The sequence below is a fragment of the Mycteria americana genome, chromosome 22 (assembly GCF_035582795.1).
Source record: "Mycteria americana isolate JAX WOST 10 ecotype Jacksonville Zoo and Gardens chromosome 22, USCA_MyAme_1.0, whole genome shotgun sequence".
Lineage (NCBI taxonomy): Eukaryota > Metazoa > Chordata > Aves > Ciconiiformes > Ciconiidae > Mycteria > Mycteria americana.
Window position 1 is genome coordinate 1,901,508 of NC_134386.1, and position 23,797 is coordinate 1,925,304.

The window sequence follows — 23,797 nt, forward strand, 5'->3', positions numbered from 1 at the left end:
AGACAGCTGACAGCCCCGCTTCGAGCAGTTAGAGGAACACCGTACCCACAGCCGACTGTGCCCTGCTACAGCCGCAGTCTGGTGAGGGAGAGGAAGAGATAGCCATAGACCGCACAGACCAAGCTAGAATTAGGTTTCCGCCTCCGTTAGATTTTGAGGAAACCTCCCAAGAATTTGAGGCAGCTTTTTCCTCGGCCTCGAGCCCCCACAGACTGTTGTTAGCAGGCAGGAGTGATCTGTCTGTCTGCGCTAGGCATAGGAAGAAATGCACAAGTTGAGTGTCTTCCCCTAAGATCAGGCATCGTTTTTCTCCCCAGCTCAGGAGATCTGCCTGATAAAGAAAAGGCTTTTCGGTCCTTGGGGAATTTAAGGCCGGGGGCTCCTGGTGCAGGAGCGGCGACAGCCCCCCACCGCCAAAGCCAGAGCTTCCCCCTGCCCAGCCAGTACAAACACAGACACCCAGAAGATCCCTGCCACACACCGGAGAGGGGAAAACCATCTCCTATGCATGAGAATCAGCCGCAGTAATAGTCAGCAATAAATTAAATCTTAATGAGAAAGCAGTGAGTGAATTGCCTTGGGTCGGGAGCGCGGGAGGCAGCGTGCGTGTGGGAACAGGGCGTCTGCGGGATTTGCAGCGAAGATGGGCTCGTCCCTCCTCGCGTGGGGTGGTCTCGTGGTGGAGCAGACCCGGGTCTCCCCCTTCTCACAGTCAAAGCCAAGGAAGGAGCAGAGCTGTGGGTCCTCCCTGCCCTCCCCCAGCCGTCACCATAAATAGGTCTTGGCTGGGGAAGCAGGGAAGGGGGAGGGTGTTTATTGCTCAACCTGCCTCGCTCTTTCAGAAGAGGCGTGAGCAACACACGCCAAATCCACCCGTGCAATTACCGAACGGGACCCTCACCAGGGACCAGAGCCGGAGGCTTCCAAAAGCAGAACCAGCAGGAATTTCGGTGCCCACCACAGCAGCCTCCACCCAGTGCTGAGCCCAAAGTCCATGGAGGAAGAGGCTTTCTGCCAGCAGCTGCAGAAGGGACCACGCTGCGAGAGCTCATCTGGCCGCTGCCAGCGGGTCCCCCGCCAGCATCACACTCGTGTACGCTCCCGTAACACGTGCACACCTGCCCTGATGCCCTTCGCTCCCTCCCTCTGCTGCAGAAACACTCGTTTCCTAAGTTAGTGCAACAGGTAGAGAACTGTGGAGGGAAGAAAAGTCACTTTAAGGGAAGATGGAGCCCTGAAGGGCCATTAGAAAAACCCACCAGGCTCCACAGGCTTCAGGCACAAGCAAGGGAGAAGACAAATAGGGGGAAGCCGCTTCAAACCATCCCTCTTCTGACAAACTGCAAGGAAATAATTAGTCCCACGCACCCTTAGATGTGACATTTGTGTAAAGTCTGCTGCTAAGTAATAGCTATTCAGGCAAAACCAGTAACCTTTCAAGAACAAATGGGAGCCAGGGAGAAAACACCCGTGCGAGCTACCTGTAGGGAGGAGCCCCTGGTTCCTGCTTCTGGCTAATGCTACAACAGGACCCAAACGCTTTGCTCCGGTTTGGGTGGGAGCATCGTGGTGTTTTCCCTGCCTGAGGGCACAGGGATGCGGGAGGGTGGAGCAGGAAGGGAGCCAAGTTTCGGCGGGGCTCGGGGACCGCCGGCGCTCTGTGGCTTTGGTGATGTTGTGGCAGCCGAGCCGGCGGCTGCGAAGCAGGAGGGTGCGGAGCCCAGGCAGGGTGAACGCACGTCGAGCCCTTGGCATCCCCACAGCTGCTCCATCAGCCAGGCAGACACGGATTATTTTAACGACGGATGGAGAGGAGCCTGCTGGTCCCGGGGGCAGAGCCGCCAGACGGCCGGCGGATTGGCCTCGCACTTCGGGGTCTCTCCTCGCAGACACTGCTGGCATCCATCCTCTGCCCGATTAAGAGTTTAATGAACGGGACGCACGGGATCCCTCCCCCCGCCCGATCCCCCGCCGCAGGGGGCTGCTGTCAGATTAAGCGAAGCTGCACATGAGTATGTGGGGCAGAGGGACACGTGACGGAGCGAAGGCTCGGCATTCGGGATGGCGTGCACCAGTGTCACATCCTTGCTCGGGGCTGGCAGAAAAATACCCCCTTTAATCTGCAGCTCCACACAGGGGCTCGGGTGACTACACCCACCAGGAGAGACGCTAAGAAAAGCCACCCCAGATTTCACACACTGCAGGAGCAATTGAACAGCCAGCTAAGGAGGGGAGGAGCACGGCGATGGCAGAGACGGTCCCACTTTCCAGAGGTCACCTGCCCTGTGCTGGCAGCCAGCCCCCGGATGGGCATGGGGCACCTGCCCCGCTGGAGACAGTCCCAAACCCTTTGCTTTCTGCATGCAGCAACACCTCCAGCCGGGCAGGTCCGTCCACAGTGGGGGCAGCTGCCCACCACCCTCAAAAACCCACAGAAACCCAGCACACGCAGTTCCTCCTCCAAAAAGAGGAGCTTTATGGCCTGCAGCAAGACCCTGCATACAAGCCCTTGGCAAGATACCCCAGCGAGGCTGCGCCGGTCCAGCCACAGCCACCAGAGACGAGGCATTTTTTGTTGCATTGCTAAATGAGGTCAACCGAGTCTCCTCCAGCCAGACAGAGCCTGTCTGGCTCCCACGTTAGGAGTTGTTCGAGTACGGCAACTCCGAGGCAGATGAAAGTTTACCCCGCTGTTAAGAGTGAGTCGCAGGGTTCCTGGGGGATAACGGTCCATCTGCTCTGCGCATCTCACAGCCTTTCCCCAAGCAGCTCTGCCTTTTCCCCCAGCTTCACTACGCACACCCTCGCACAGCCACGGCAGAAAGAGCTCACCCGGTTCACTTGAGGAGCCACCAGCGATAGCTGCGCGACCAAAGGCAAGGCTAAGGTAGGAAGCTCCTTTGGCGGGGACCTTAGAAAGCAAACACAGACCCCTCCTCCCCATACACGGACCAGAAACAGCCCCATACCAGCACCTTGGTCCCAGCTTACTTGTGACCCATAAGTCGATGACACCCAGGCAGTATTTTCACCTTCCTGGACCCAGAGCAGTAGCGTAAACGGTTTGCCAGTGATCTCACCTCCAGATCGATGTGACTCTCCAAGCGCTTGCACCCCATCGCATCCAGTCCTGCCCTAAAAGCAGCGTTTGCCCCCCGAGAGCTGCCTTCCCAGGAAGCCAAGTTAAGCGGCAGCACTTGAACTTCCACCTTTGGAGCTTCGCACAAGCTGGAAACAAGAGTTAAACTTCTCCAGTAAAGACACATCTGCATCATGGCACCATCCGGCTGTTCTACAAGGAGCCAACTGATGCAGGTCTGTTAGCGACAGGACCCAAACTCAGCGTCTTCAGCACGACTCAACCCCGTATCTGTTCCTCCAGCAAGGCTAGTTTACACCATAGCTCGTGTGCGAGATGACCGAGTGGTTAGAAGAGCCTCTCTAGCTCCAAGTGTTGCTTGTCTTCAATACAGGCTGCTTTAAGCAAGTGCTTTTGGCAGACTCGTCCAGCAAGCAGCAGCACAGACTTTAGCGCTGGATGCAAATACACCGTCCCTTCTCCACCCACAAACCTGCACCTCCGAGAGGTGACAGTCACCTTTGCGCAGCTGTATCACGGTTTCGGAAAAGAAGAGTTAAACAAAGGAAGTAATAGGCTCTGCTCTGCCAAAAGGCTCCCAAGTTCACATCCTGCCTTTCAAAGAGTTGCTGATTCTTGGGGCCAAGCTTAAAAAAATAAACTGTTCTTTTTTTAATAATAAAAGCAGCACCACGCCGCTTTGCAGAGGGCTTGCAAACATCCTACTATAAAAGAGCAGGCTGCGGAGAAAGACTTCAGTTCCTCCCGGCATTTTTGGGGAGAGGCTGCCAAAATGGCTGGTCCAGCCCTCCACGTGTGCAGCTGCTGCCTTCTCCCAGCATCTGCTCTCAGCCTGCCTCAAAAATGGCTTTGCATAACGTAACTCAGAGCACAACTTTGTAGGATATTGTTTCTCAAAGACCCTCCCACTGCTCACCCAGTGCACGGTGCCAGGCTAGCACAGGGCTGGAGGAGGCAGGAGAAGCAAAACCCATGGCCACCAGCTCTAGCACGGCTGTCTCGGCACGGGACAGCAGCGGGGAGCAGGGTTTTGCTCAGCCAGCTCTGCTCTCGGCGAGTACAGGCAGCATCCATCTCATCCCCCGTCCCCAAAGCTCTGCCAGCACTTACCGAGGGTGTTGCAGAGCAGCAACGCTGCCTAAGTAAGAAACAGCCTGTTTTCACAAACCTGCTTTAATCCATAATGGAAAGATTTCAAGCGAACGCAGGAGAACCGGGGTTGCCAAGCTGTGAAGGCAGAAGTCACTTCTGGAAAGGGCTCTGCTCGTCACGCTGCTCCCCCCTCCCATTGCTGAGCCCCCAAAACAGAGCAGTGCCTGTCCCATCCTCCCCCCGCCGCTGTTTACGGGAACAGAGCAGGCATCGCAACGGAGCTGGGTTTTTCCACAAGGTTTTTTGGCCCCAGGCAAGGATAAGCAAATTTAGGAAAGCGAACATTCATCTGCAGCCTGCCCCCCCCAGCAAGGTCAATGCCGGGCAGCAGACTCAGCCCAAACCCTGCGCTCCTGGCTCAGAGGACGCTGCGTGGCTGCTGCCCGCTCCCCGGGCAGGGCTGCGGGCAGCTGCCAAGTCCCGGAGCTCTGCCTGAACCCACAAACCCCCCCCACGCCGGGCGAGCTGGGCCGCTGCCTGCCAGCCCAGGGCAGGAGGAGCGGGGAAGCCGGCTGGGTTTTGCTGCACTCCCCGCGCAGCAGGACGGTGACAGCGGGAGAACCCTCGCCCACCGAAGCGGCGCACCCTGAGTACAGGGGACAGCGTTTCTTGGACAACAAGCTCACTTCCCATCTGCTTTGCTAGGACGAGATGGTTTAGTCTTTAACAATAAGCAGGCACCGAACACCTGAAGCAGGAGCACATATTCTCCTCCTCCTAACTCCAGGAGCAGTCGGGAAACATCTACCAAGCGGGTGAAGAACACCTGGGGCTATCGGGAAGGAGCAACAGGGCAACGCAGAGCGAGCCTGGGAAGGAGCGGAGTTACCTGCAAAGTCATGGTGAGATTTCCCCTCGCCCACCCCTGCAGAGGCTTCACCCCCAAATGCTTTGGGTTGCACACACAGGGGCATCACTGGTTTAAACTGATCTCCAGCCATGGAGAGGAGGCAACAGCTGTGGATGGGCTGGAGGGAGGGCAGCAGAGCCCTAGAAAAGGATTTTGGATTTCCAGGAGGAATAGTGTCAGCTGTGAAAGGTCCATGGTACATGGACAGCACTTGGAGTAAGTCATCTCCAAACCCTTCAGAAGCCAGAGGCGCTACCCCAAACAGGGTTCGCTAACGTTTGCAGCCTTCCAACCATGAATCGTGGCATTCCTCAGGAGAGCTTTCCCATACACCATATCCCCTCTCCCCCCCAGAAGATGCATCAGTGAGCCCTTCCCCCAGCCCAGCAGGGGTGAAGCACAAGCACCCTGTATCCCCCAGCCCCTCAGAGCCGTGTGTTGGGGGTCCCCCCCCCCCCCCCCCCCCAGCAGCATATGGGGAGGCCAGCTTTCATTTACGCCGAGACAAAACAGCAGAGTCTGTTCAGAGCTCCACGGCATGCAAAGTGTGCACACCAAGACAGAAAGGCAGTTCTTCTCATCCAGAAACTCAGCACAAATAAAGCATGGGATAAACACCCAGACGCTGTCCCAGCAACACAGTTGTTCCTCTTTCCCTTCCTGCCCCCCCCGCCCCAAAACTTGGAAGATCACTTTATTAATGTAGTAGGCTGCTACCAGATGGAGCGGAGAGGAATGCCAAGAACAGATCACTGGCTCCTTGTGAAGCTGCTCACTAACTTTTTCCAAGCAAGGAGTTAGCCCAGAGGTATCAGACTGCTTGCTCTGCACGGAAAGGCAAGGATTTTAATGGTGAGAAATCCACCAGGGAGGTTCTTTGGGTTATCACCCGGAATTAAAGGTTTTACAGCTCCCGTTCAGAGTTGCTGTGGCCCAGCAACACTAGGTGCTAGGTCTACGTAAGCCAGGCAGGGCAGCTGCCGAGCTGGGAGCTGCTTGCCCTGACTCAGCGAAGAAGAATGTCAGCCCCTAGATCCGGATCCCTGGGGACACATCCAGCACACATGCCACCACCCCACCGGGTGTGGTTTCTCTGCAAGGAAAGTCAACTCCTTGAAGGAAAGCTGAAGTCACACAAGTACGGCAGATGGAGGGAGCAGGGACCCTGCCGACACACCTACGTAAGATATTTTTGGCAGTCTCACTTAGCCTTTAGCCCCTTTTTGAGGAGGGGAAAAAAGGCGTTTTAGCAAGGGGGATGCGGAGACGTAGCAGCACCGCTATTTCCTTCTGCTCTGCACTGGCGGGGCAGCCTGAGCCAGGACCACAGCAAAGGTGAGCAGAGGGTCTCGGTCGGCAGCACCATCTCCCCGCGCGTGTTCAAACAAAGGATGCTGCGCTCGTCAGGCCAGGCTGCCTCTCCTTGGTGGGGGAGGAGGGACTGCTGAGCAAGTAGGCCATTAGCTTCCTGCCAGCTAGTCTGCAGCAGTAAGGAAATAAAAAAAAAAATCCAGCACTGTGGGGTGTGCAGGCGGCAGAGACAGCCCCTCTGATCGGCCATGCTCCAGCAGCGGGATGCCAGGGCAGGGGATGCACATGCAGCCAGAGCAGGGCTTTCCGAGCAGAGACACATCCAACAGGGCAACTGCTCGAACATCAGCACAAATTCAGGCCAACCCAAAGCTCCGAGGTAAAGTCTAGCCTCAGGTCTCGTCTAGATGTCCTCAAGGGAGATGAGCAGAACAACCTTGTAGCCAAGACAGAGGCAGAAAAGGAGCTTCTTGCCCAGGACACTGCTCCTTCTCCCCACCTCAACGCAGCTCCACACCCAGGCATATTCACGCTCCTCTCTGCATTTCAAGCGGCAGCACTGCCCAGCGATGTCTCTGAAGACGCCGACTCCCCAGACCGAATATACAGCTTTGAACTCTCAGACAGGATTTTCAAGGCACAGATTTGTGCTGCACGCCAAGCTGCCGCCGCTGAGGCAAAGCGGAGCTGCCAGTCACCAGGGCTGTCTGGAAGGAGGGGACCAGAGCCCTGCTGCTGCAGGTACCACCTCCATTTGGGACTCACAGCTACGGGACACAGCCCCGATCCCCCAGCCTCAGCCCTGCCAGCTGTAGCACCGAGCTCTGTTATCCCTTCAGCTCAATGAGTAAGAAATTAAAGCCTATATATAATGCGTATTTGGGAGCAGCTGGTCCCCTTGAACTCACATGCAGTCTTGTCTGTCCTTTGCAGCCCGGCTCTCCCCCACCCTTCATTTGCAGAAGCCTCAAACTTCACCTGGATATTGCCCTTCCTCCACTTCTACCTCTCTTAGTTCAAAGTGCTCATGTAAAGAGATGAGCCCAGACTTGAATACTGCTTCCAGTGAACAACCAGTCACCCCAGTACCCAGCTGAAGTCAAAAGAGGAACAGTGAGGAGGGTGGAGATGGTCACGTCTGCCACCAAGCAAGTTCCCGACACCGATGGGCATGGGAGAGTAAAGGGCAGAGTTAACCAGCCACCTTCTTGAAAGGCTTCACACAGATTTATTGCTGGGGTAATGTCAGATAGGGAGGAAGCCCAGCCCTCTTCCTCCTGCTCTCTTGAAGAAAGAAACTCAGGAATTTGGCAGAAGGCCACGGCTCAAACAGAGGAGACCCTGTGCTAAGGCATGTTCAGAAAAGCAGCCTCTTCCCTGCCAGGATAAACGTTGCTTTTCCACCCCCTTCTCAGGGGATAGACGATGTTGCCCCTCAACTCCAACATCAGCAAAAGCTGTTTGGAAAGGGTGGGCTCCTTCTGGGCTGTCCTGTGCCAGACCCTCACCTTGCCTGGACATTTCTTCCTCCCCGGGACACTCCGGGAGCACCAGCTGAGAAGGAACCGGACCCACGTCCTCTGGCTGCAGCTTCCCTTCACCCCACGTCTGGACATGGCAATTGCAACCGTACGGCCTCCACCCTGGCGAACAAGGGGCTGGCAGCTGCCGGAGGCAAAGCCTCATGTGCCAGCAGTTTTCAGCTGCTCTCGCTTTCCTTCGCTTTAAGGCACGGCCAGGCAAGGTAGGAAAACAAAGCATTTAACGCAGGTTTCTGCGCACAATTTGAACATCCAGGGCTACCCTGGAGTAGAGGCAAGACAGACAGCTGCCTCTTCTTCAGGGAGGCTGTTAAAGGGTTAAGACAGCAAGCCAGCATCAAAGGGAGCTCTCAGCAGAGGGGGTTGAGAAACTGAGATGGGTCGTGGTTGCGCAGACTCCTTGGAATCTCAGGAATTTCCCATTATTATCCCACTTCCCTTCCAGCAGCCTGGAGGGAGAGAGCACAAGAACAGGACCCCAGGCCCATCCCTACGGGCAGAGGCAGAAGCACACGGGATGGACGTGCCCCAGCACTGCGTGCCAGGCAAGGTGCTCTGCCAGAGCTGGTATCAGGGTGCCCACGACGCAGGGGAGAAAGCTTTGGTTCAGGACATTATGAAGAGCTCCGGGGTCTTATTTCCTGCCGCTCCCTGCAAATCAAGGTCTCAAGCTCACAGATCCCAGGCTGGTTGGACCACCGTCACGGTAGGTTGAGACCTGTGCAGTCCAAGAACAAGCGTCCCTCTAACCAACAGTTCACCCTGCCTCAGACCACAGGTTTCCCCCCTCGTACTACTCCAGTATGTTCCCAGTTTGACCCTCAGAAGCTGGAGCTCTAATAGTGCTGGTGGCCCCCAGGCAACTAGATAACCAAGAGTTATTTGCTACTTTTCACACAATGGCCACCCTGCAATTCAGGTGAGATCCCAAGACACAACCATTACCAGCTGAGACCTGAATGCTACAAGTCTCATCCCAGTTCAACAGAAGTTTTGACTGTGACTTGTCCAAAGTCATCACCAACACCTGATATCAGCAATAACCAGCCTACAGAAGAGCTACAGAAGTGGGAAGTTTTTGCTAAGGCACCACACAGCTGACGGCCTTACCACTTCTCCTTTCTACTTGTCTTAGGCATTAATAGGGTAATACCCATCTTACAAGGAGGTTGTCAGGATTAATGTTTTTAAAGTACTCTGTGAATGGCCCACGCTACACAAGTGCTAAGTAGTATTACGTTACCTAATTTTCCTTCTAAGAATTGCTAATGTATTCATCGCATTACAGCTACAAAAAATCTTGTTGCAAAGCTGCTTTATAGACATTAAGAAACATGTTAAGTACATAGAGCTCAGTGCTTCCCTACGGGATAGGGACTAGAGTTCACCATGCAACAGCAGAGCCCAAAAAGCTGTACATGATTAAGGGTCCTTCTTGATAAGGAAAAAAAAAAAGGGGGGACCTGTGGACATCCACCACTCAAACAGCTTGAAAGATCCAGGAAAGCAAACTGAGGTGTGGTACAGGCAGCTGCTCCCGTTGTACCCTGCTCTACCTCCATCTCCCCCGCGCTGCTCAGGAGAAGGATCTTGCATTCAAGCTGTTTTTACCTTCAGGTGCATTTACCTTCATAACATCCAGGGCAAGTGCCAACAGATTAGGGCAAATGCCCTTGGCCCTGAGCCCGTCAGACCACAAGGCTGCAGTGACGCCCCTGTCCCTCGCACAGAAGGGCATTCCTCCTCTCCCCAAACACCTGTATTCAGCCGGGGCGATATAAACACCTTTTTATTTCCCCTTCTTTAAGGGGATACAGATTAAGATCAGCTCCATGTAAAGACCTGCCTGTATTTGAATTTTATTCACCTTTTGTCTGCCCAAGCTGGAACCGGAGCTGTGGCCATCAGCTGGCATTTAAGCCTGGAAAACACTACTGTTTTAATACTGGCATTAATTGGCACGTGACACCTTCAGCCAGGGCTTCGCACGCACTCCCAGAAAACGCTGCGGAGCAGCGGGGAAAGACAGTTTCTGCAGAGGCCAGGGTTCCCCACACCTCTCATTTCAGGTGAGGACCAGTGCTTAAGAGGAAGGAGGGTCCAGCAAATCCTACAGCATCTCCCAGGCCCAACGCTTTCTCAGTGGCAACAAGAGCAGGTAGCAGAGACTTACGCATTGCAATACGGCTTCTTCTCGTAGCCCTTGTAGTTTTTCATGTTTAGGGTCATCTTGCAGGTCTCGCAGTGGAAACATGCTTTATGCCAGAACTGGAAACAGAGACAAGAGAATCATTAACACGAGTGACTTGCAAAACAGGGCCACGTCCCACTAGAGTGGCACAACTCAGACTCAGCAGCTCCTCCAGCCTAGAGATGTCAGTGATAACATCCACGACCCCTGCAAAACCTAGAGGACAGACAATACACTTGCTAGTTTGGGACGCAGGTAAATCCCCCCAACCCTCCCAATGCATCTTATCCCAATAGGGCAGTAACACTTGGGACTTGCATTATAGCAGCATCTTGCTTCCTTATCTCCAGGCCAGGAATTAATTTGGCTCGGCCAAACACAGGACAGGAGAAGCCTCTTACTATGAAAGAGGCACAACATAAACCCCTGTGAGCAGGGAGACTGTCAGCAGAGTTAACAGCGATGGTTTGCAGGCTTCAAAGTTGCTGCTTTAGGGGTTTTTTGCTGATGTTAGCCAAGAGATAGCCAGAAGAGCAGGTCAGGTGAGGCTGCACACAGACACAGCCAAGGGAACAAAGACGAGAGAAGAAAAGGTTCTCACGAGAAGCAGCCAGTCCAACACAGACAGCTCAGAGGTCCTCACCACAGATACCACCCTTCTGCCTGTGACTTAGGTGGCTAATCCCCAATCTCACAAACCTGACGGCCCCAGAGGATGTAGGATCACCCCAAGCACACCTCAGCCCCCCTCTCCCCACAGCGGGGCTGCCAAGAGCCTAACAGGACCTAACCGCTCCTAACACAGGGCGGGGCTGGGGAGACAGCAACGAGGAAGAGGAGCTGCTAGCCTGACATTTTGGTGAAGGCTGGTTTTGCATCCTCTCTCCCACAGCTCTTGCACCAGCAGCCTCAAGTCGACCCCCAGACCCCACCTGAGGTCTGGCACCTGAACGCAGCCGACAGCAGCACAGCTCTCCTTTTAACCCGTGAGGCACGCCGGGACTCAAGGCTAAAGACATACTCCCTGAAACTCAGATCGTGGCCCTACATTACGGGTTGCAACACCTAATGAACTCTGAAGTAGTGTTTTAAGTTTTTAGGGCTGCTCTTAAATTATTTCCACTTGGCGTTTAACTGGCCCAAGTGGCTTTCTAGGCTGGAAGGAGCCCTATGAGAACAGCTCAGAGCTGCTACCAAGCAATTCTGCAATTTCACCCCATGCAGACCAAGGCTGCTACCGTGCCAGTCACCAAGTGCCCAGACTTCGTGCTTCCTCTGACAGCCATCGGGACTTGAGGGGTCTGGTGTGACTTCCCAGGGACCAGACCTGGCACCGCAGAAAGGAAAGCCCACAGGCAGGAGCCAAGCCGGAGCAGTGCAACAGGGAAAGCGCAGCCCGAAGCAATGTCTTTACTCACTCGAAGCAAGGCAGTCCTGCCCTAAGGCTGCCCTCCCTCCTCAGCTGGCCCCCTTCCTTCAGCAAGCCCCCCCGCACAGCACACAAACCGCCCAGCACCGCTCTGCAAAAATCAGGAAAAGAACAAGCCGAAAGCCACATTAGCAGCTCGTAATACCAAGGAGATTACAGCCAACAAGCCTGCAGTGTGACACCCAGGACTCGGAGCCAGGCACACATTTACTATGCAGCGAGCAAACCCAGGGAGAACAGCTGGCGGTTATTGCTATGTTTTCCACCCTTAAGCTTTTAAAAAGTCATTTCCACCACTGCAACTACTGGCTCGGTCTATGTTCCTGCGAGGAGATGGCAAGAGCCAAGCCCAAGCCCTTGTGCCACCTACCCGCAGGTACCACACCCCGGTGCACAAACACCTCCGCGGCTCTACGAGACTATGACTCAGCCCAGAAGGACAATTTGCCTCGTTTCAGTTGCTTAGAGCAACATATTTGTTCTTTTCCTCTAGTTATACAAGTTCCTCCAGAGCTTGCCGCTAACAGCGAGAGGGGGCTTCTTACTGCACCGTGCGCTGCTCCGTACCAACGCCCTCATTCATATCCAGCCTGCACAGCATTATTTTCCTCCCCTCCCAGCTTTCAGACTCTTTAAGGAGAGACAGATCAACAGCCGAGTCCTGAGTTCTTCAGGCATCTTTGAAAGTTACAGCCTTTCGGTTGAGCTACCGCCACATTAGAGATAATTAACGGACCTCTCCAAGCTTGTCAGCCATTCATAGCGCTGTAATAGCTGTGCATAAATACCAGAGATGCCACTATAAATACGCAGAGATGAGCTGACAGCCAACATGACTTCAGAGGCTCTTCCTCCGAGGAATACCCAGGCTCCCAAGAGCCAAGGAGTACCTGGCAAGGCCGGCTGTCCCCCCGCCTGCGGCAGCCTCCGCAATAAGCACAGCGGCACTGCGCTCAGGCAGCCTTTACCCCCAGCCAGAGAGCAATTAATGCTTATTCTTGCCTCAGTTTGCATTAGGCATTGTTCAGCAGAGGTGTTTCTGTCCTGTGGCTCTTACAAAGGACTCTCCGCAGCCTGAGCAGGCAGCCGAGCGACCCAGAGAGCACCACCCCTATCTCTAAGCCTTGCTGCCCCTAAATTTTGTCTTACCGCCGACAGTATTAATGCCGGATCCACAAATCTAAATCAGCACTAAAAGGAGGGCTGCAACACAGAACTGACACAGGGGAACGGCAATTATGTAGGCTTCCAGTAATGCTGCCGCTCACCCTCCAGCCCGGCTGCAGAGAAAGAGGACAAGTTTCAAATAGGTTTTTAGAGAAGCATTAACGCCTGTGCTTTCCAATTGCAAGTTTGAAGTGCTCTGAACATCTGGAGGCGATCCCAGGTACAACTGCACGGCACAGCTCAGCTCACCCCATGTCCCAGCAGGCTGTACTCTACGAGAAGCACGCTGGCTGCAGTCCAGGCAGGCTGCTCTTGGAGAGATGGAACCCTTTAAGCAACTTTGCCACTCACAGCAGACTGGTTCTGGGGACAGAGCTCACAGCCACAGTACATGTTGGCGAATCCATTTATAGCTCACGCTACGGCCGCACAACATCCCTCCACCAAGCAAAGCCACTGCTCCACACCTGGGAGCAAGCGTCACTTGAGACTCAAGGGTTAGAGGACAACACAAGGAGACGCTCCTTGGGCCGAAGGCAAATCCTTGATTGGGTTTAACGCACCGTAACAGCTAATTCTAACTTCTACTCATTTTAGAAAAAGTCGTCTGACATCAGCTTTACGTGGGTTCAGCAGTTGCAGCTGCAACCACCAAAGCCTGCGACACCCACTCCAGCAACGGGCGGCACAGGAGATGTCACTTCCCCAGCGGAAGCCAGCCACATCACCCAGCACCTTATCTGGAGAGCTGGCAAGGAGGCCTGGGGGAAGGGAACAACACCCATTTCCCCGAGCCCGAGCAGGGCATTTGCCTTTCGCAAGGTGACGATGTGAAAAGTCAAGAGGCAGAACTCGCAGGCAGAGTTTCACCCAAGTCGGAGCTGTCAGCGGGCAGTCTCACTTCTCTAGCTGCTGCGCTGCATTTGTAAAGCCTGATGAAGCAGCAAGTTTTCCTCATTTGCTGTAAATCTTAGAAGGGAAACAGACTTTCCTGATTTCACTACCAGGAGAAAACCAAGCACGTCTGCTTATCAACACACCAGCACAGGCACTGAAAGCTTAAAGGCAGCGACGTGCACACTTCTCCTCCCAGAAGCCCTTCATTATTGCTGCCTGCGGTTCAACTTCAGCGCTAGCTGCGCTTATGCAAACAACGCCAGAACTGCCCTTTCGACTTTGCTCAGGGTAGAGCGAAAACAGGGGGACAGCCACCCGAATAACACTGTGCTTATCCTGTGCTTTTATGGGACGTGGGTAGGCTTTTCCAGCTGCCACCTCACCAGCCAGAAACCCCAGGAAAAATTAACACAAGGGGAGTTGGGAGGGGGGGTGGGGTGGGGGGGGGAAGCCATTTGGTTAGGGGCGTGCTGTATTGCAAGGCTGACCACGCAAGATTTGTAGCAAGAGAAAGCTAATAAGAGCCCTAGAAGTACAAGATGATGACTGCAGCCTCCTGCCTGCTCCCAACCAGCTACAATCCGCTGCCTCAGGATGCACATCAGTCATGCCCTCATGGCAACACACAATTGCCAGCTCAGAAGCAGAACAAGCCCCAGACACTGGCTGAGCAAGAGGAAGCAACGGGTCGTCCCCCCCCAGCTCCCTTCCAATTATCCATAATTGGAATTATCCACAATTTGGATACCCTGCAGCTACTGGAGGCCAGCACAGGCTCCAGAAAACAGAGCCACTTCACTGCTCCGAACAGCCAGGACGGTCCCTGGGACACAGGGCTGATAGTTCAGCTTCAAGCCATTCCCAGCTTCAGGAAGAAACATCATCTGTTAAAAATGCGAGCAACAGGGTCTGCTGAAGCTCAGGAATGCCGCTGCCGAGATCCACGCATTCTTGAAGTTACTTTTTTTAGTCCCTAAACTGGTCGTCCCGAAAGCCTGGAAGAGGAGGGGGAGGAGAGCGGCTCGGCTCTCCAGGAGGGGTTAATTCGGAGGCAAATCCCACGGGAACCGTGCAGCACCGGGGATGGAGACACCACCGCCGCCAGAGCTCACCTCCAGCACCGGCAGAGACAGGCTTCATCGCAGCTTTATTTTTGATGGGAAAACCCTCCCAAAAAAAAAAACCCCAACCCAACAAAAAAAAAAAAAAAAGAGACACTCAAAGCACTTGCGCACTCGGTTAAGGCAGGCAGCACAAACTAGACAGCTTGAGTTCTGGAACAGAGAAGTATCAATTGGGATGGAAGATGAAAATACAAAAAAAAAAAAAAAAAGCTCGGTTAATGCAAACCAGATGAGGTTCCCGGCTTCGGGGGAAGCGTTAACTGTTGCTTTGCTCCGCAGGCGCCCGGCTGCAGCTTCCCGCGAGGCTGGGGCTGCTGCTGCCTTTTAATTATATATAAGGAAAAGGCCCGGACGCTGCCGGCAACCGCTCGGGTAAAGGGCTCCCGTCCACGTCCCCCGGCACGGTACGAGGAGGCGGCACCTCCGGTACCCCGGGGCTGGAAGGAGCGTGGGTCCCGATCCCACGGGATAACCGGGGTCCCGCAGTAGGGCGAGCCCTAGGACTCTGAGATAGGGGCGGGCAGCGTGGAGATACCCCACAGGGAGCGGGGTGGGGAGACCACCCCACCCCGGGGGAGCCCCACGGGAGAGCTCACAGACCCCTGCCCCCCCCCCCCCCCCCCACGGGGGAGACCCCTGCCCCCCCCACGGGCGTGGCACTCACCTTATCCAGGCAGTTCACCTTCTCGGTGGGGTAGACGATCTTGCCGCAGCGGGCGCAGTTGGGGTTCATGGCTGAAACTCGGGGTTCGCTCCCACCCGGTGCCGCCGCTGCTTCTGAGCCTCCGCCCGCCCCGCCGCCACCCTAAATAGACCGGGGGGTGGGGGGGGGGGGTGGGGGGGAAGGGGAGGGGCACCGGGGGCACGCGCGCGGGGGCGTGGCGCCCACCCACGCGCGCGTGCACGCACACGTACACCCTCGCCGCCCCGCGGCGCGCAAAGCGCGGCGTGGGCGGGAGCGCTGGCAACCCCCCCACCCCCACGCGCACGCGTGGCACTTTGCACGCGTGCGCGCCCCCCCCCCCCCGGCCCCCCCCGTTCCACGCGCGGACGCCGCGAACGCGGCGTCCGCGCGTGGAACGGGGGGGGCCGGGGGGGGGGGGGGGGGGGGGGGGCGCGCACGCGTGGGGCCGCAGTAAGCGAGCGCCCGGCGGTTGCTGCGGCAGCCGGGGGTATAGCTCAGTGGTAGAGCATTTGACTGCAGATCAAGAGGTCCCTGGTTCAAATCCGGGTGCCCCCTCACATTTGAATTTTCTTTTTTTTTTTTTTTTTTTTCTCCTCCCTCCTCGCCTCTCCCACACGTGATTCCACCTATATAATTTTGCGTGACGCAGCCGGAAAAAAAAACCAAACCCACCGTGACAGCCCCACGCTGGTGCAGGGCGAGGAGAGCCGTGGTAGTTTGGCGAGCTCTCTCCCTTCGGGAAGTTGGGTGCTAGCACCAAGTCGCCTCGAGGTGCAAAGCAGAGGTGCGAGAAATAACGACTTGTTTTTTAACGGGAAATGATCCACGAAAGGCAGGTCAGAGACCCGCGTGGGCGAGAGGGAGCATCCCTCATCTCTGGGTCTACGCTTGGCAAGGCGCTTATCAAATCCAATTCCCAACCGGGTTGACATTTTTAGCGTCATTTTCTTGAAACGCATCGACACGAATGTGAGCAGAAGCATCTCGACCTCTGCACGGCCGGCTCCAGCCCCGTGGGGTAACGCACAGCCCCGGTTCGTGCGGGTCCTTCCTGCGTGTGCAGGACGGCCCTTCCACAGTGACGTGCGGCGAGTCAGCATCGACTCCGGTCGATTCGGGTTATTACATTACAAAAGCCTCAGTAAGAACATTAATTCAATTTCTATCGGGAGATAACGACACCTTAATTCCCCTTCCCGGAGCCTGTTAGAAAAGAACAAGCCTCAGCAATCGCTGTTTGCAGGCAGGCTTTAATAAAGCACACCCACATCAAACGAGGCTGCGCTCGGCTCTCTTCCCCCTTATTCATTTCAGGATGCAGCTTAAAATTGGCTTCCTTCGTTTTAAAAGCAGCTTCTCTGATCCTCTCACAAAGGCGCCCACTCCTTCCCTTTCTGATCACCTCACCCAACACTTCCCAGCCCCCCGAAACAGCCTCCCACCCTTTCCTGGCCCATCGCAGCTTAAAATAAGACGCGCTTTTCTGCTTATCCAGCTCTTCGGGATGCTGTGGGTGGTTTTTCCTCTCTTGGCTCGGGAGACGCTGCGGGGTGAGGGAGGCTCTTCATCACCCAGACATTTTGGGTGTACACCACCGGTTCAGCCTCACCCCTGAGCGATTCCTGGGGGCGGCCGAGGGCATCGCTCTGCGGAGGCCCGGCTCCAGCTGCAGTTTTTCTTTCTCTTTTTTCTTTTCATGAGCTGCATCATGTCTGGTATCCGAAGCACCCGGCCCCTCGATTGGGTCGACGCTGCAGCGTGGCCTGCGCTTTCCTCCTGGTGACTTTGCACGGGCGACGGGCGCGAGCTGATATCCCGGGACCCGGCTCGAAGAAATCATAGCATGCCGGGTAGCACTGCGTTGCAATACATTTACGTTGTAATGCCAGACAATGCTCCAGTACTCGTCTCGCATTAGCTACAAACCACGCGTTTACTGTTAGCGGTTGATTTTATAGCCGTGAAACGGCAGGATACCTCTTTGCTTTCTGAAGTTATTATCTTAAACATGTATTTCTCGTTATTGGCTTTCAGGCTGTCAGGATGCTTTCTTAGCTCTACGCAGAGCGCTCAGAGGAGCAGGTAGATGAAATATTACAAGCAGCATCGCTTGTGCTTTCCTCCTGAAATTAGATTTAGGCAATCCCTGAGTAAATAAAAAATCATTTAGTGCCACTAGGCAAAAGTCTCTTTCGCTTTGTGATTAAATTACACTGGAATTTGCAGAATCACTAGGGCTGAAAAAAACACGTGGAGGCAAAACCCAGACAAGGGCAATTCCTTCTTGATAACACAGAAAAATTCATTTCTCGACTCGCTGTCAAGAGCCCGGTGAGAGACGCAGGACGCTGCGGCCGCTCTCCTGCTAACGCGGCTCCCGGCAGGAGCCATGAATCGTGGGCATAACTCGGCTGCCTGCAAATGTTTTTCACCAGCTTGGAAAATAACGAATTACTGCTCTCGCTTCTGCTTTTCTGTTCGCGCTCTTGGTCCCCAAACCCCCGCGGGTGGCTCCTCGCCAGCCCGGGCTTTTGCCGGTCCCCAAAGTGCCCGTCGGGAGGGGGCCACCCCGTCCACCAAACCCTCCTGCTCGGCGGCTCCGGGCGAATGTCCCCGCAGCCCCCGTGGTGCGAGGGGCACCGGGGAAGGGGGGGGTCGTGCCCCGCGGTCCCGCTGCGGCAGCGGCCCGGCGGCAGAGGCGGGAAGGCGGCGAGGAGCGCAGCGTTCGGCGGGCGGGGGTATAGCTCAGTGGCAGAGCATTTGACTGCAGATCAAGAGGTCCCCGGTTCAAATCCGGGTGCCCCCTCATTTTATTCCCGCACCCCTTTTTCCTTTCCTTCCTTTTCTCCCCTTCCCCGCAACCCAAAACGTAAAAAGAAGGTTTTTCGCCCCGAATTATTGCCGGCGGGGACCGGTTCGAGAGCCTTCCCCGTTATCCGTGTCCGCGGCGCACCGCAGGGTCCGCTCCGAGCCAGCCCGTGGCACGCGTGGGGAGCGGGGAGCGCAGCCCTGAGGGAGCCGCGGCTCCGCCCCTCCCGTCTCCTCCCGGTGCTCCCGGTACCGGGGGTGCCGCTCCCCGCCGCCTCTAGGGGGCGCCTCGGGCCCCCGCCGCCAGCGCCACGTGACTTCCCCCGCCGCCACGTGAGGCGGGCCGGCCGGCCTCGCCACGTGACGTCCGGCAGAGCGGGAGGGGCGGGGCGGCCCCATATCCCGGCGTCCTCCGCGCGCCTCCCTCTCTTCCGGCGCCAAGATGTCGAAGCGAGGTGAGGGGGGTGCCGGTATCCGGTTCCATCCGACGCCCCGCGGCATCCCGGGGTGGCGGGCGCCCGGATCGCTGCTCGGGCGGGGTCTGGCGGAGCTGGGGCCCGGGGAGCGGTGTCCGGCCCCGGCCGGGAGCGGAGGCCGCAGCCGCTGTCACTAACACCTCCCGGGGAGGTGCAGGCCGGGCTGGCTCCCCGCTGCCTGGAGCCTGTTTGCGCTCCGTCGCCGGGGTTTTAATCTTCTTCTCGACCCGCAGGACGCGGCGGTTCCTCCGGTGCGAAGTTCCGCATTTCCCTCGGTCTCCCGGTGGGAGCTGTGATCAACTGTGCGGACAACACAGGTGAGCGTGGCCGCCGCCGTGTTCCTCCGCCCGCCTCTGGGGCTTGAGCCGGGGAAGGAGACGCCTGTTGTAACGCAGAGGGCAACCAGCTGTCGAACGAGTTCGTAAAAAAACAGTTTTCCTTCTGAAAAGCTCTTGTTGGGGCTGGGCTTGTGGCTCGGTGGGGTGTGGTGGAAGGAGACAGCGATGGTGTCACTTTGGGGTGAAGCAGCAGCCCGTGCTGTTTGCTTCGGTCGGTGATTTGACAGGGAAACCGTCTTCCCGGACAGGCTGGTTAATGCCGGTGCTTCTCTCCGCAGGTGCCAAGAACTTGTACATCATCTCCGTGAAGGGGATCAAGGGGCGCCTGAACAGGCTGCCGGCGGCTGGCGTGGGCGACATGGTGATGGCTACCGTCAAGAAGGGCAAGCCAGAGCTGAGGAAGAAGGGTGAGTGTGGAGAGGAGTGGTGAGTCCTGCCGCACCAACGGGCAGCTCCTGCCGAGAGCCTGCCTGCGCTGTAGCGTCCCTCCTTCGAGGGATGGAGAGGCAGGCCGCTCATCAAAAGGGAGCACGATTCCTCCCTCAAACTGACACAGAACGTGGGCACCGAATCTCAGGAGCATCACCTCCACCCTTCTGAAAAGCACTTGCTGGGTCTGTGTGCAGTGGCTCAGGGAGTTGTCGTGGAAGGGCAGAGCAAAGGCATCGCTTTTGGGTGAAGTGGCAGCTTGTGCTGTTTGTTTCAATCAGCGGTGTGACATTCTGCCTTGGAAAAGAAGGTTTACTGCTGCTCTGGAGGGGAAGGGAGGAGTTCTTGCTGAATATTGTCTGTGAATTGATCGTATGTTCAGAAATAAAGGTGGAGAACTGGTAAAAAACGGAATTGTCTAAGTGTAGACGCAGCTGTAAGTGTTACACAGTTTTAAGTGTACTGTTGACTATAAACTGTAGCTTCTCTTAGCGCAGCACTGCAAATATGAGATGCAAAAAAACCCCTCAATGTCCCAAATGCATGCATCGAGTTGGATGCTGCGGCAGAACAGTTCCTCCGGGCTATCTGTTGCTGGACTGTGTGCTTAACATGATGTTTGCGATACCGAGCTGCTCGTTTCTCTTTGCAGTCCATCCAGCAGTGGTCATTCGGCAGCGGAAATCGTACAGGAGAAAAGATGGGGTGTTCCTCTACTTTGAAGACAACGCAGGAGTGATAGTAAATAATAAAGGTGAAATGAAAGGTACGGACAAGAATCGTGGTGCATGGGGCAAAAGGGGAACGTGGAGGGGGTGGTAGGTCAGCGTTGCCAGTCAGAGGGCTGCGCTCTCCCGGGCAAAAGGACCCGGATTCTCCTCAGACTCGGGAGAGCGCAATCGGGCCGAGCTAGTGTTCGTGTAAAATGTTGCCCTGAACAATCTGTGCACCTACTCGGTCCTCTAATGGGTTGTCATCCTTTTCTGTTTTCCAGGCTCCGCCATCACAGGCCCCGTGGCTAAGGAGTGTGCAGATCTGTGGCCCAGGATAGCCTCCAATGCAGGAAGCATTGCATAAACGCGTTCATCTTCGTAGAGATAAAATAAAAGTCCTTGTACCAAATAAGTGTCTTTCTTGCCAAAGCGCCCTCCTCTGCTGAGCAGGACAGTGTTAAAATGAGGGAGTTAGTTCTGGGAAACTTTTTTACGGAACTCCTTGTATGGATGTATACTTCAGCAGGAAAATGGGATTTGGAGTTTCAATATGCGATGATAAGTCTCTTTTTTCAGGCAGGTTCCTGTACTACTGGAAAATATCTGGAAGGGGGTTGCACTGGAATGACTTAAACTTTAGCAATACTGACTGAATTCATCCGATTTAGGTATGCACGAATAGAAACTGGGAGGTGTCTCCCAAAGCCTTTCTACAAGAAGCCTTCGTACAGGGGCTCTCAAAATTGTAGGTCTGGAATTTTCTTCCAGAATGGGCAATTTAAATGCTGAGAGATACTGCTGTGGTTCGGGGGGTGGGGGGGGGAGAAATACTGCCTGAAGCTGATGTGTCCCATGAGCTGCAGAGTTCATTCTGGACAGCGAGCTCTGGAAGAATGTTCATTAGACCTTGCTGAAGGTGTGCAAGGACACATCAAGCCCACTGCTGCTGGCTGAGGTTGCGGCTGAAGCACGTGCCTGTCGCCCTCCATCAGTGGTGAAACAGGCCCTGAGATCACTGACTTAATTGCAGGTAGAAGGGGTGAGCTGAACTTTCAAGATCAGCTGAAAGACTTCGAGATGGGAGTCGGAAGGTATGTCTAAGCAAAAGCTCCTTACGCTACGTGAGGTTGCTTGTGATTTTTCCTGGTGTTCCTCTGGCTGAAGCAGAGGAAGGAATGTGTTTGGGTGTGAACTGCAGCAGCGTGTTTTCTGGCCCTCCTGAGCAAGGGCCACTAGGGGCCCTTGGACCTGTGCTCGCAAGTGAAAATAGGGGTGACTTTGGCCTGGGTATCGTGGCCCTGGTGCCCTGTAACACCCAGACTGACCCCAGCACGTGTGCTGCTGGGGGCCACGGGGCAGGTAATGGGGTGCTGCTCCCCCTGACTGGCTCCTGGGGCTGGCTGCAACTTGGACCTCAGGCAGCCCCTGGTGGGGTTGGGCTTGCCTCCATCTGCGCTGGCATTTACCTGTTCCAGAGCATGCTTCGCTTCTCCCTTAGAGAATTCTGAGGTACTTTTGTGCTACTCCTAATGTTTTAGGTGCAGGCAGGTTATAGCGGAGGAAGGAGGGTGGTGAAGGGAGCAAAGCCTCAGAGAATTTGGAGCAGGAACATAGGTAATGACGGACAAAAGCACCAGGCTCTTGCAGTGGTTCGTAAAGTGGTGGTGTTTTTGAACAGCTGTTTGGCCCAACCACCATGAATGTGCAAAACATTGTGGCCTAAAAACTGTTTCTGAGACATTCCTGCCGGATACTCGGGAGCTGTGCACCGGCAGCAGCTGGGGAGGGGAAAGCTGGAAAGGGACTTGGATGGACTGAGGGCAGCTCTCTTCTCTCCAGGCCATTCCCCGGAGCCCGCGAGCGGTTGTGGCTTCTTCCCAGCAGACCTGGAACCCGCGGAAGGGTACAGCGGGCGCTCTGGCTGTCACCGCAGCGCTCCAAACCTGCGGCTGAAGTCGATCTCTTTCTGAGCGGTGAGCGTCTCTCCAGTGCAGTGCGGATGAGGGAGCTGTTCCTCAGGCCTGGGGAGAGATGCAGAGGCCTGCTTGTGAGTAAGGAGCCACCGCTAAAATAAAGGTGTTCTCCCTTGATGTATGTGAAGAGCTCGTGCTGGCTTTTGAGTTGTTGTGACTTTTTGTGAGGCGGGCACGGCACGCTAGTTGGATGAAATGCTTTGGGCGTTTGTTTGTCCCTGTCCCCGGCCCCTGGGCAGCCAGCTGGGGAAGAGAGAGAGGCTGTGGGCAGGGTGGGAGGTGTTGTGGCAGGCAGTTCCTCGTGGAGGCTGGTGCGCTCTCTAACGGCAGGGCACACGCCGAGACCAAACAGATGTGCAGCCGAGTGCCTCCATCAGTGTTTTGAAGTCAGTGTTTTGAGGTATTTTCGTTGCGCACGATGGGCCGTTTTAGAGAAGAAGAACTGGGGATTCATGATCTTGGCCCCCAGGAGCCTGGCTGCAAGTGTGTCGAGAGACCGGGGATGGGATTTAAGGTACAAGGAGGGGTAAGGCGAGGTCGGTTGTGCAGGAGAGGCAGCGGTGCAGGTGCGGTGAGCGCAGGCAGTGGAATGCAGCGGAGCCGCCTGGTGACTGCCCGCAAGGAGCCGTACCTGGCAGTGCTGCCGAGGTGGGGGTATAGCTCAGGGGCAGAGCATTTGACTGCAGATCAAGAGGTCCCCGGTTCAAATCCGGGTGCCCCCTCCTTTCCCCTTCCTTTTTTCAACAGATTCTGTTGCTCTGGAGCTCTTTATTTCAATGCTTTTCCCACAGACCGTCTGCAGGCTGCGTCCTCCGTTTGCTGGGGTGCTGGGGAGAGGAGAAGGAGTAGATTCCCACAGGAGAAGGGGACAGGCAGAGGGGTGTTTGTGAGGAGAGAGAGGAGTATTCCGAGAGAAGCTGCTCCTTGTCCTGGGATGGATTTGCTGTGCTGTGCTTTGCTGTGCTCGTGGCTCAGAGGGCGGATTCTGGTGGGCAGGTGTGTGGCAGGTGGGGGTATAGCTCAGTGGTAGAGCATTTGACTGCAGATCAAGAGGTCCCTGGTTCAACTCCAGGTGCCCCCTCTTTTCTTCACCTTCCCCCTTCCTTTTGCCAAAATTGGTCACCGAAAGAAGATGCAGAGCTCTTCTTGGGGCTTGTGAGCTCGGGCTGTGCAGTGAAGGCTGCTTTCTGCATGTCAGCACTCCAGGTAGTGAGGCTCTGGCTGTTAGGAAACTGCAGGGGTTGTGCACTGTGCGAGAAACCAGTTGGTGTCTGTGTGTCCTTGTCTCTGTTCTTAATTCTTGGTCATAATGATATTTATCATCATTTCTTATATTTATCTGCCTGTACAGCCTTTGTCAGGCCCATTAAGATGTACAGGGGGCTGTCAAGGAAAGGAGTCTAAGGAGTGGACCTAAGAAGTTGGGTGTGTCTCTAGGAATGTTTTTGAAATCTCCGTGTGGAAGGTGTTGATCCAGGGGGTATAGCTCAGTGGTAGAGCATTTGACTGCAGATCAAGAGGTCCCTGGTTCAACTCCAGGTGCCCCCTTTGGGCTGTGCTTTTTCCAGGAAAAAGTATGAGCAGCATTCCTGGCTTTTGGATCCACTGTGCTT

The 23,797-nt window shown here is 55.5% G+C and overlaps 2 protein-coding genes and 6 non-coding genes across 8 annotated transcripts in view; 7 read left to right on the forward strand and 1 right to left on the reverse strand.

Annotated features, from left to right (window-relative positions):
- LASP1 (LIM and SH3 protein 1) overlaps positions 1–15,579 on the reverse strand; it is a 35,335-nt gene extending 19,756 nt beyond the window's left edge. Inside the window, exons 1-2 of the mRNA XM_075523065.1 lie at positions 15,427–15,579; positions 10,128–10,222 (exon numbers count right to left, since the gene is read on the reverse strand). Of these exons, the coding sequence (XP_075379180.1) occupies positions 10,128–10,222; positions 15,427–15,495 (164 nt within the window). The 5' untranslated portion in view covers positions 15,496–15,579. The remainder of the gene's footprint in view (positions 1–10,127; positions 10,223–15,426) is intronic.
- Positions 15,580–15,930: 351 nt separating this feature from the next.
- TRNAC-GCA (transfer RNA cysteine (anticodon GCA)) lies at positions 15,931–16,002 on the forward strand. Its single transcript has one exon. It is a non-coding gene; the product is annotated as a tRNA-Cys (tRNA).
- A 2,179-nt stretch (positions 16,003–18,181) lies between these two features.
- TRNAC-GCA (transfer RNA cysteine (anticodon GCA)) lies at positions 18,182–18,253 on the forward strand. Its single transcript has one exon. It is a non-coding gene; the product is annotated as a tRNA-Cys (tRNA).
- Positions 18,254–18,574: 321 nt separating this feature from the next.
- Positions 18,575–20,623, forward strand: RPL23 (ribosomal protein L23). The gene is made up of 5 exons (XM_075523067.1): positions 18,575–18,710; positions 18,965–19,048; positions 19,348–19,476; positions 20,151–20,264; positions 20,493–20,623. The coding sequence occupies exons 1-5, from the start codon at positions 18,698–18,700 to the stop codon at positions 20,573–20,575; spliced, it is 423 nt and encodes a 140-aa protein (XP_075379182.1). The 5' UTR covers positions 18,575–18,697; the 3' UTR covers positions 20,576–20,623.
- Positions 19,660–19,792, forward strand: LOC142419944 (small nucleolar RNA SNORA21). The gene has a single exon (XR_012778671.1). It is a non-coding gene; the product is annotated as a small nucleolar RNA SNORA21 (small nucleolar RNA).
- A 2,211-nt stretch (positions 20,624–22,834) lies between the features above and the next one.
- Positions 22,835–22,906, forward strand: TRNAC-GCA (transfer RNA cysteine (anticodon GCA)). The gene has a single exon. It is a non-coding gene; the product is annotated as a tRNA-Cys (tRNA).
- Positions 22,907–23,193: 287 nt separating this feature from the next.
- Positions 23,194–23,265, forward strand: TRNAC-GCA (transfer RNA cysteine (anticodon GCA)). The gene has a single exon. It is a non-coding gene; the product is annotated as a tRNA-Cys (tRNA).
- A 395-nt stretch (positions 23,266–23,660) lies between these two features.
- Positions 23,661–23,732, forward strand: TRNAC-GCA (transfer RNA cysteine (anticodon GCA)). The gene has a single exon. It is a non-coding gene; the product is annotated as a tRNA-Cys (tRNA).
- The last annotated feature ends 65 nt before the right edge of the window (positions 23,733–23,797 follow it).

Bases quoted from the DNA above. Each gene is read 5' to 3' on its own strand.
- RPL23 (XM_075523067.1), top strand. The intron at 19,049-19,347 runs GTGAGCGTGGCC...TTCTCTCCGCAG, and splicing joins CAACTGTGCGGACAACACAG to GTGCCAAGAACTTGTACATC. The intron at 20,265-20,492 runs GTACGGACAAGA...TCTGTTTTCCAG, and splicing joins TAATAAAGGTGAAATGAAAG to GCTCCGCCATCACAGGCCCC.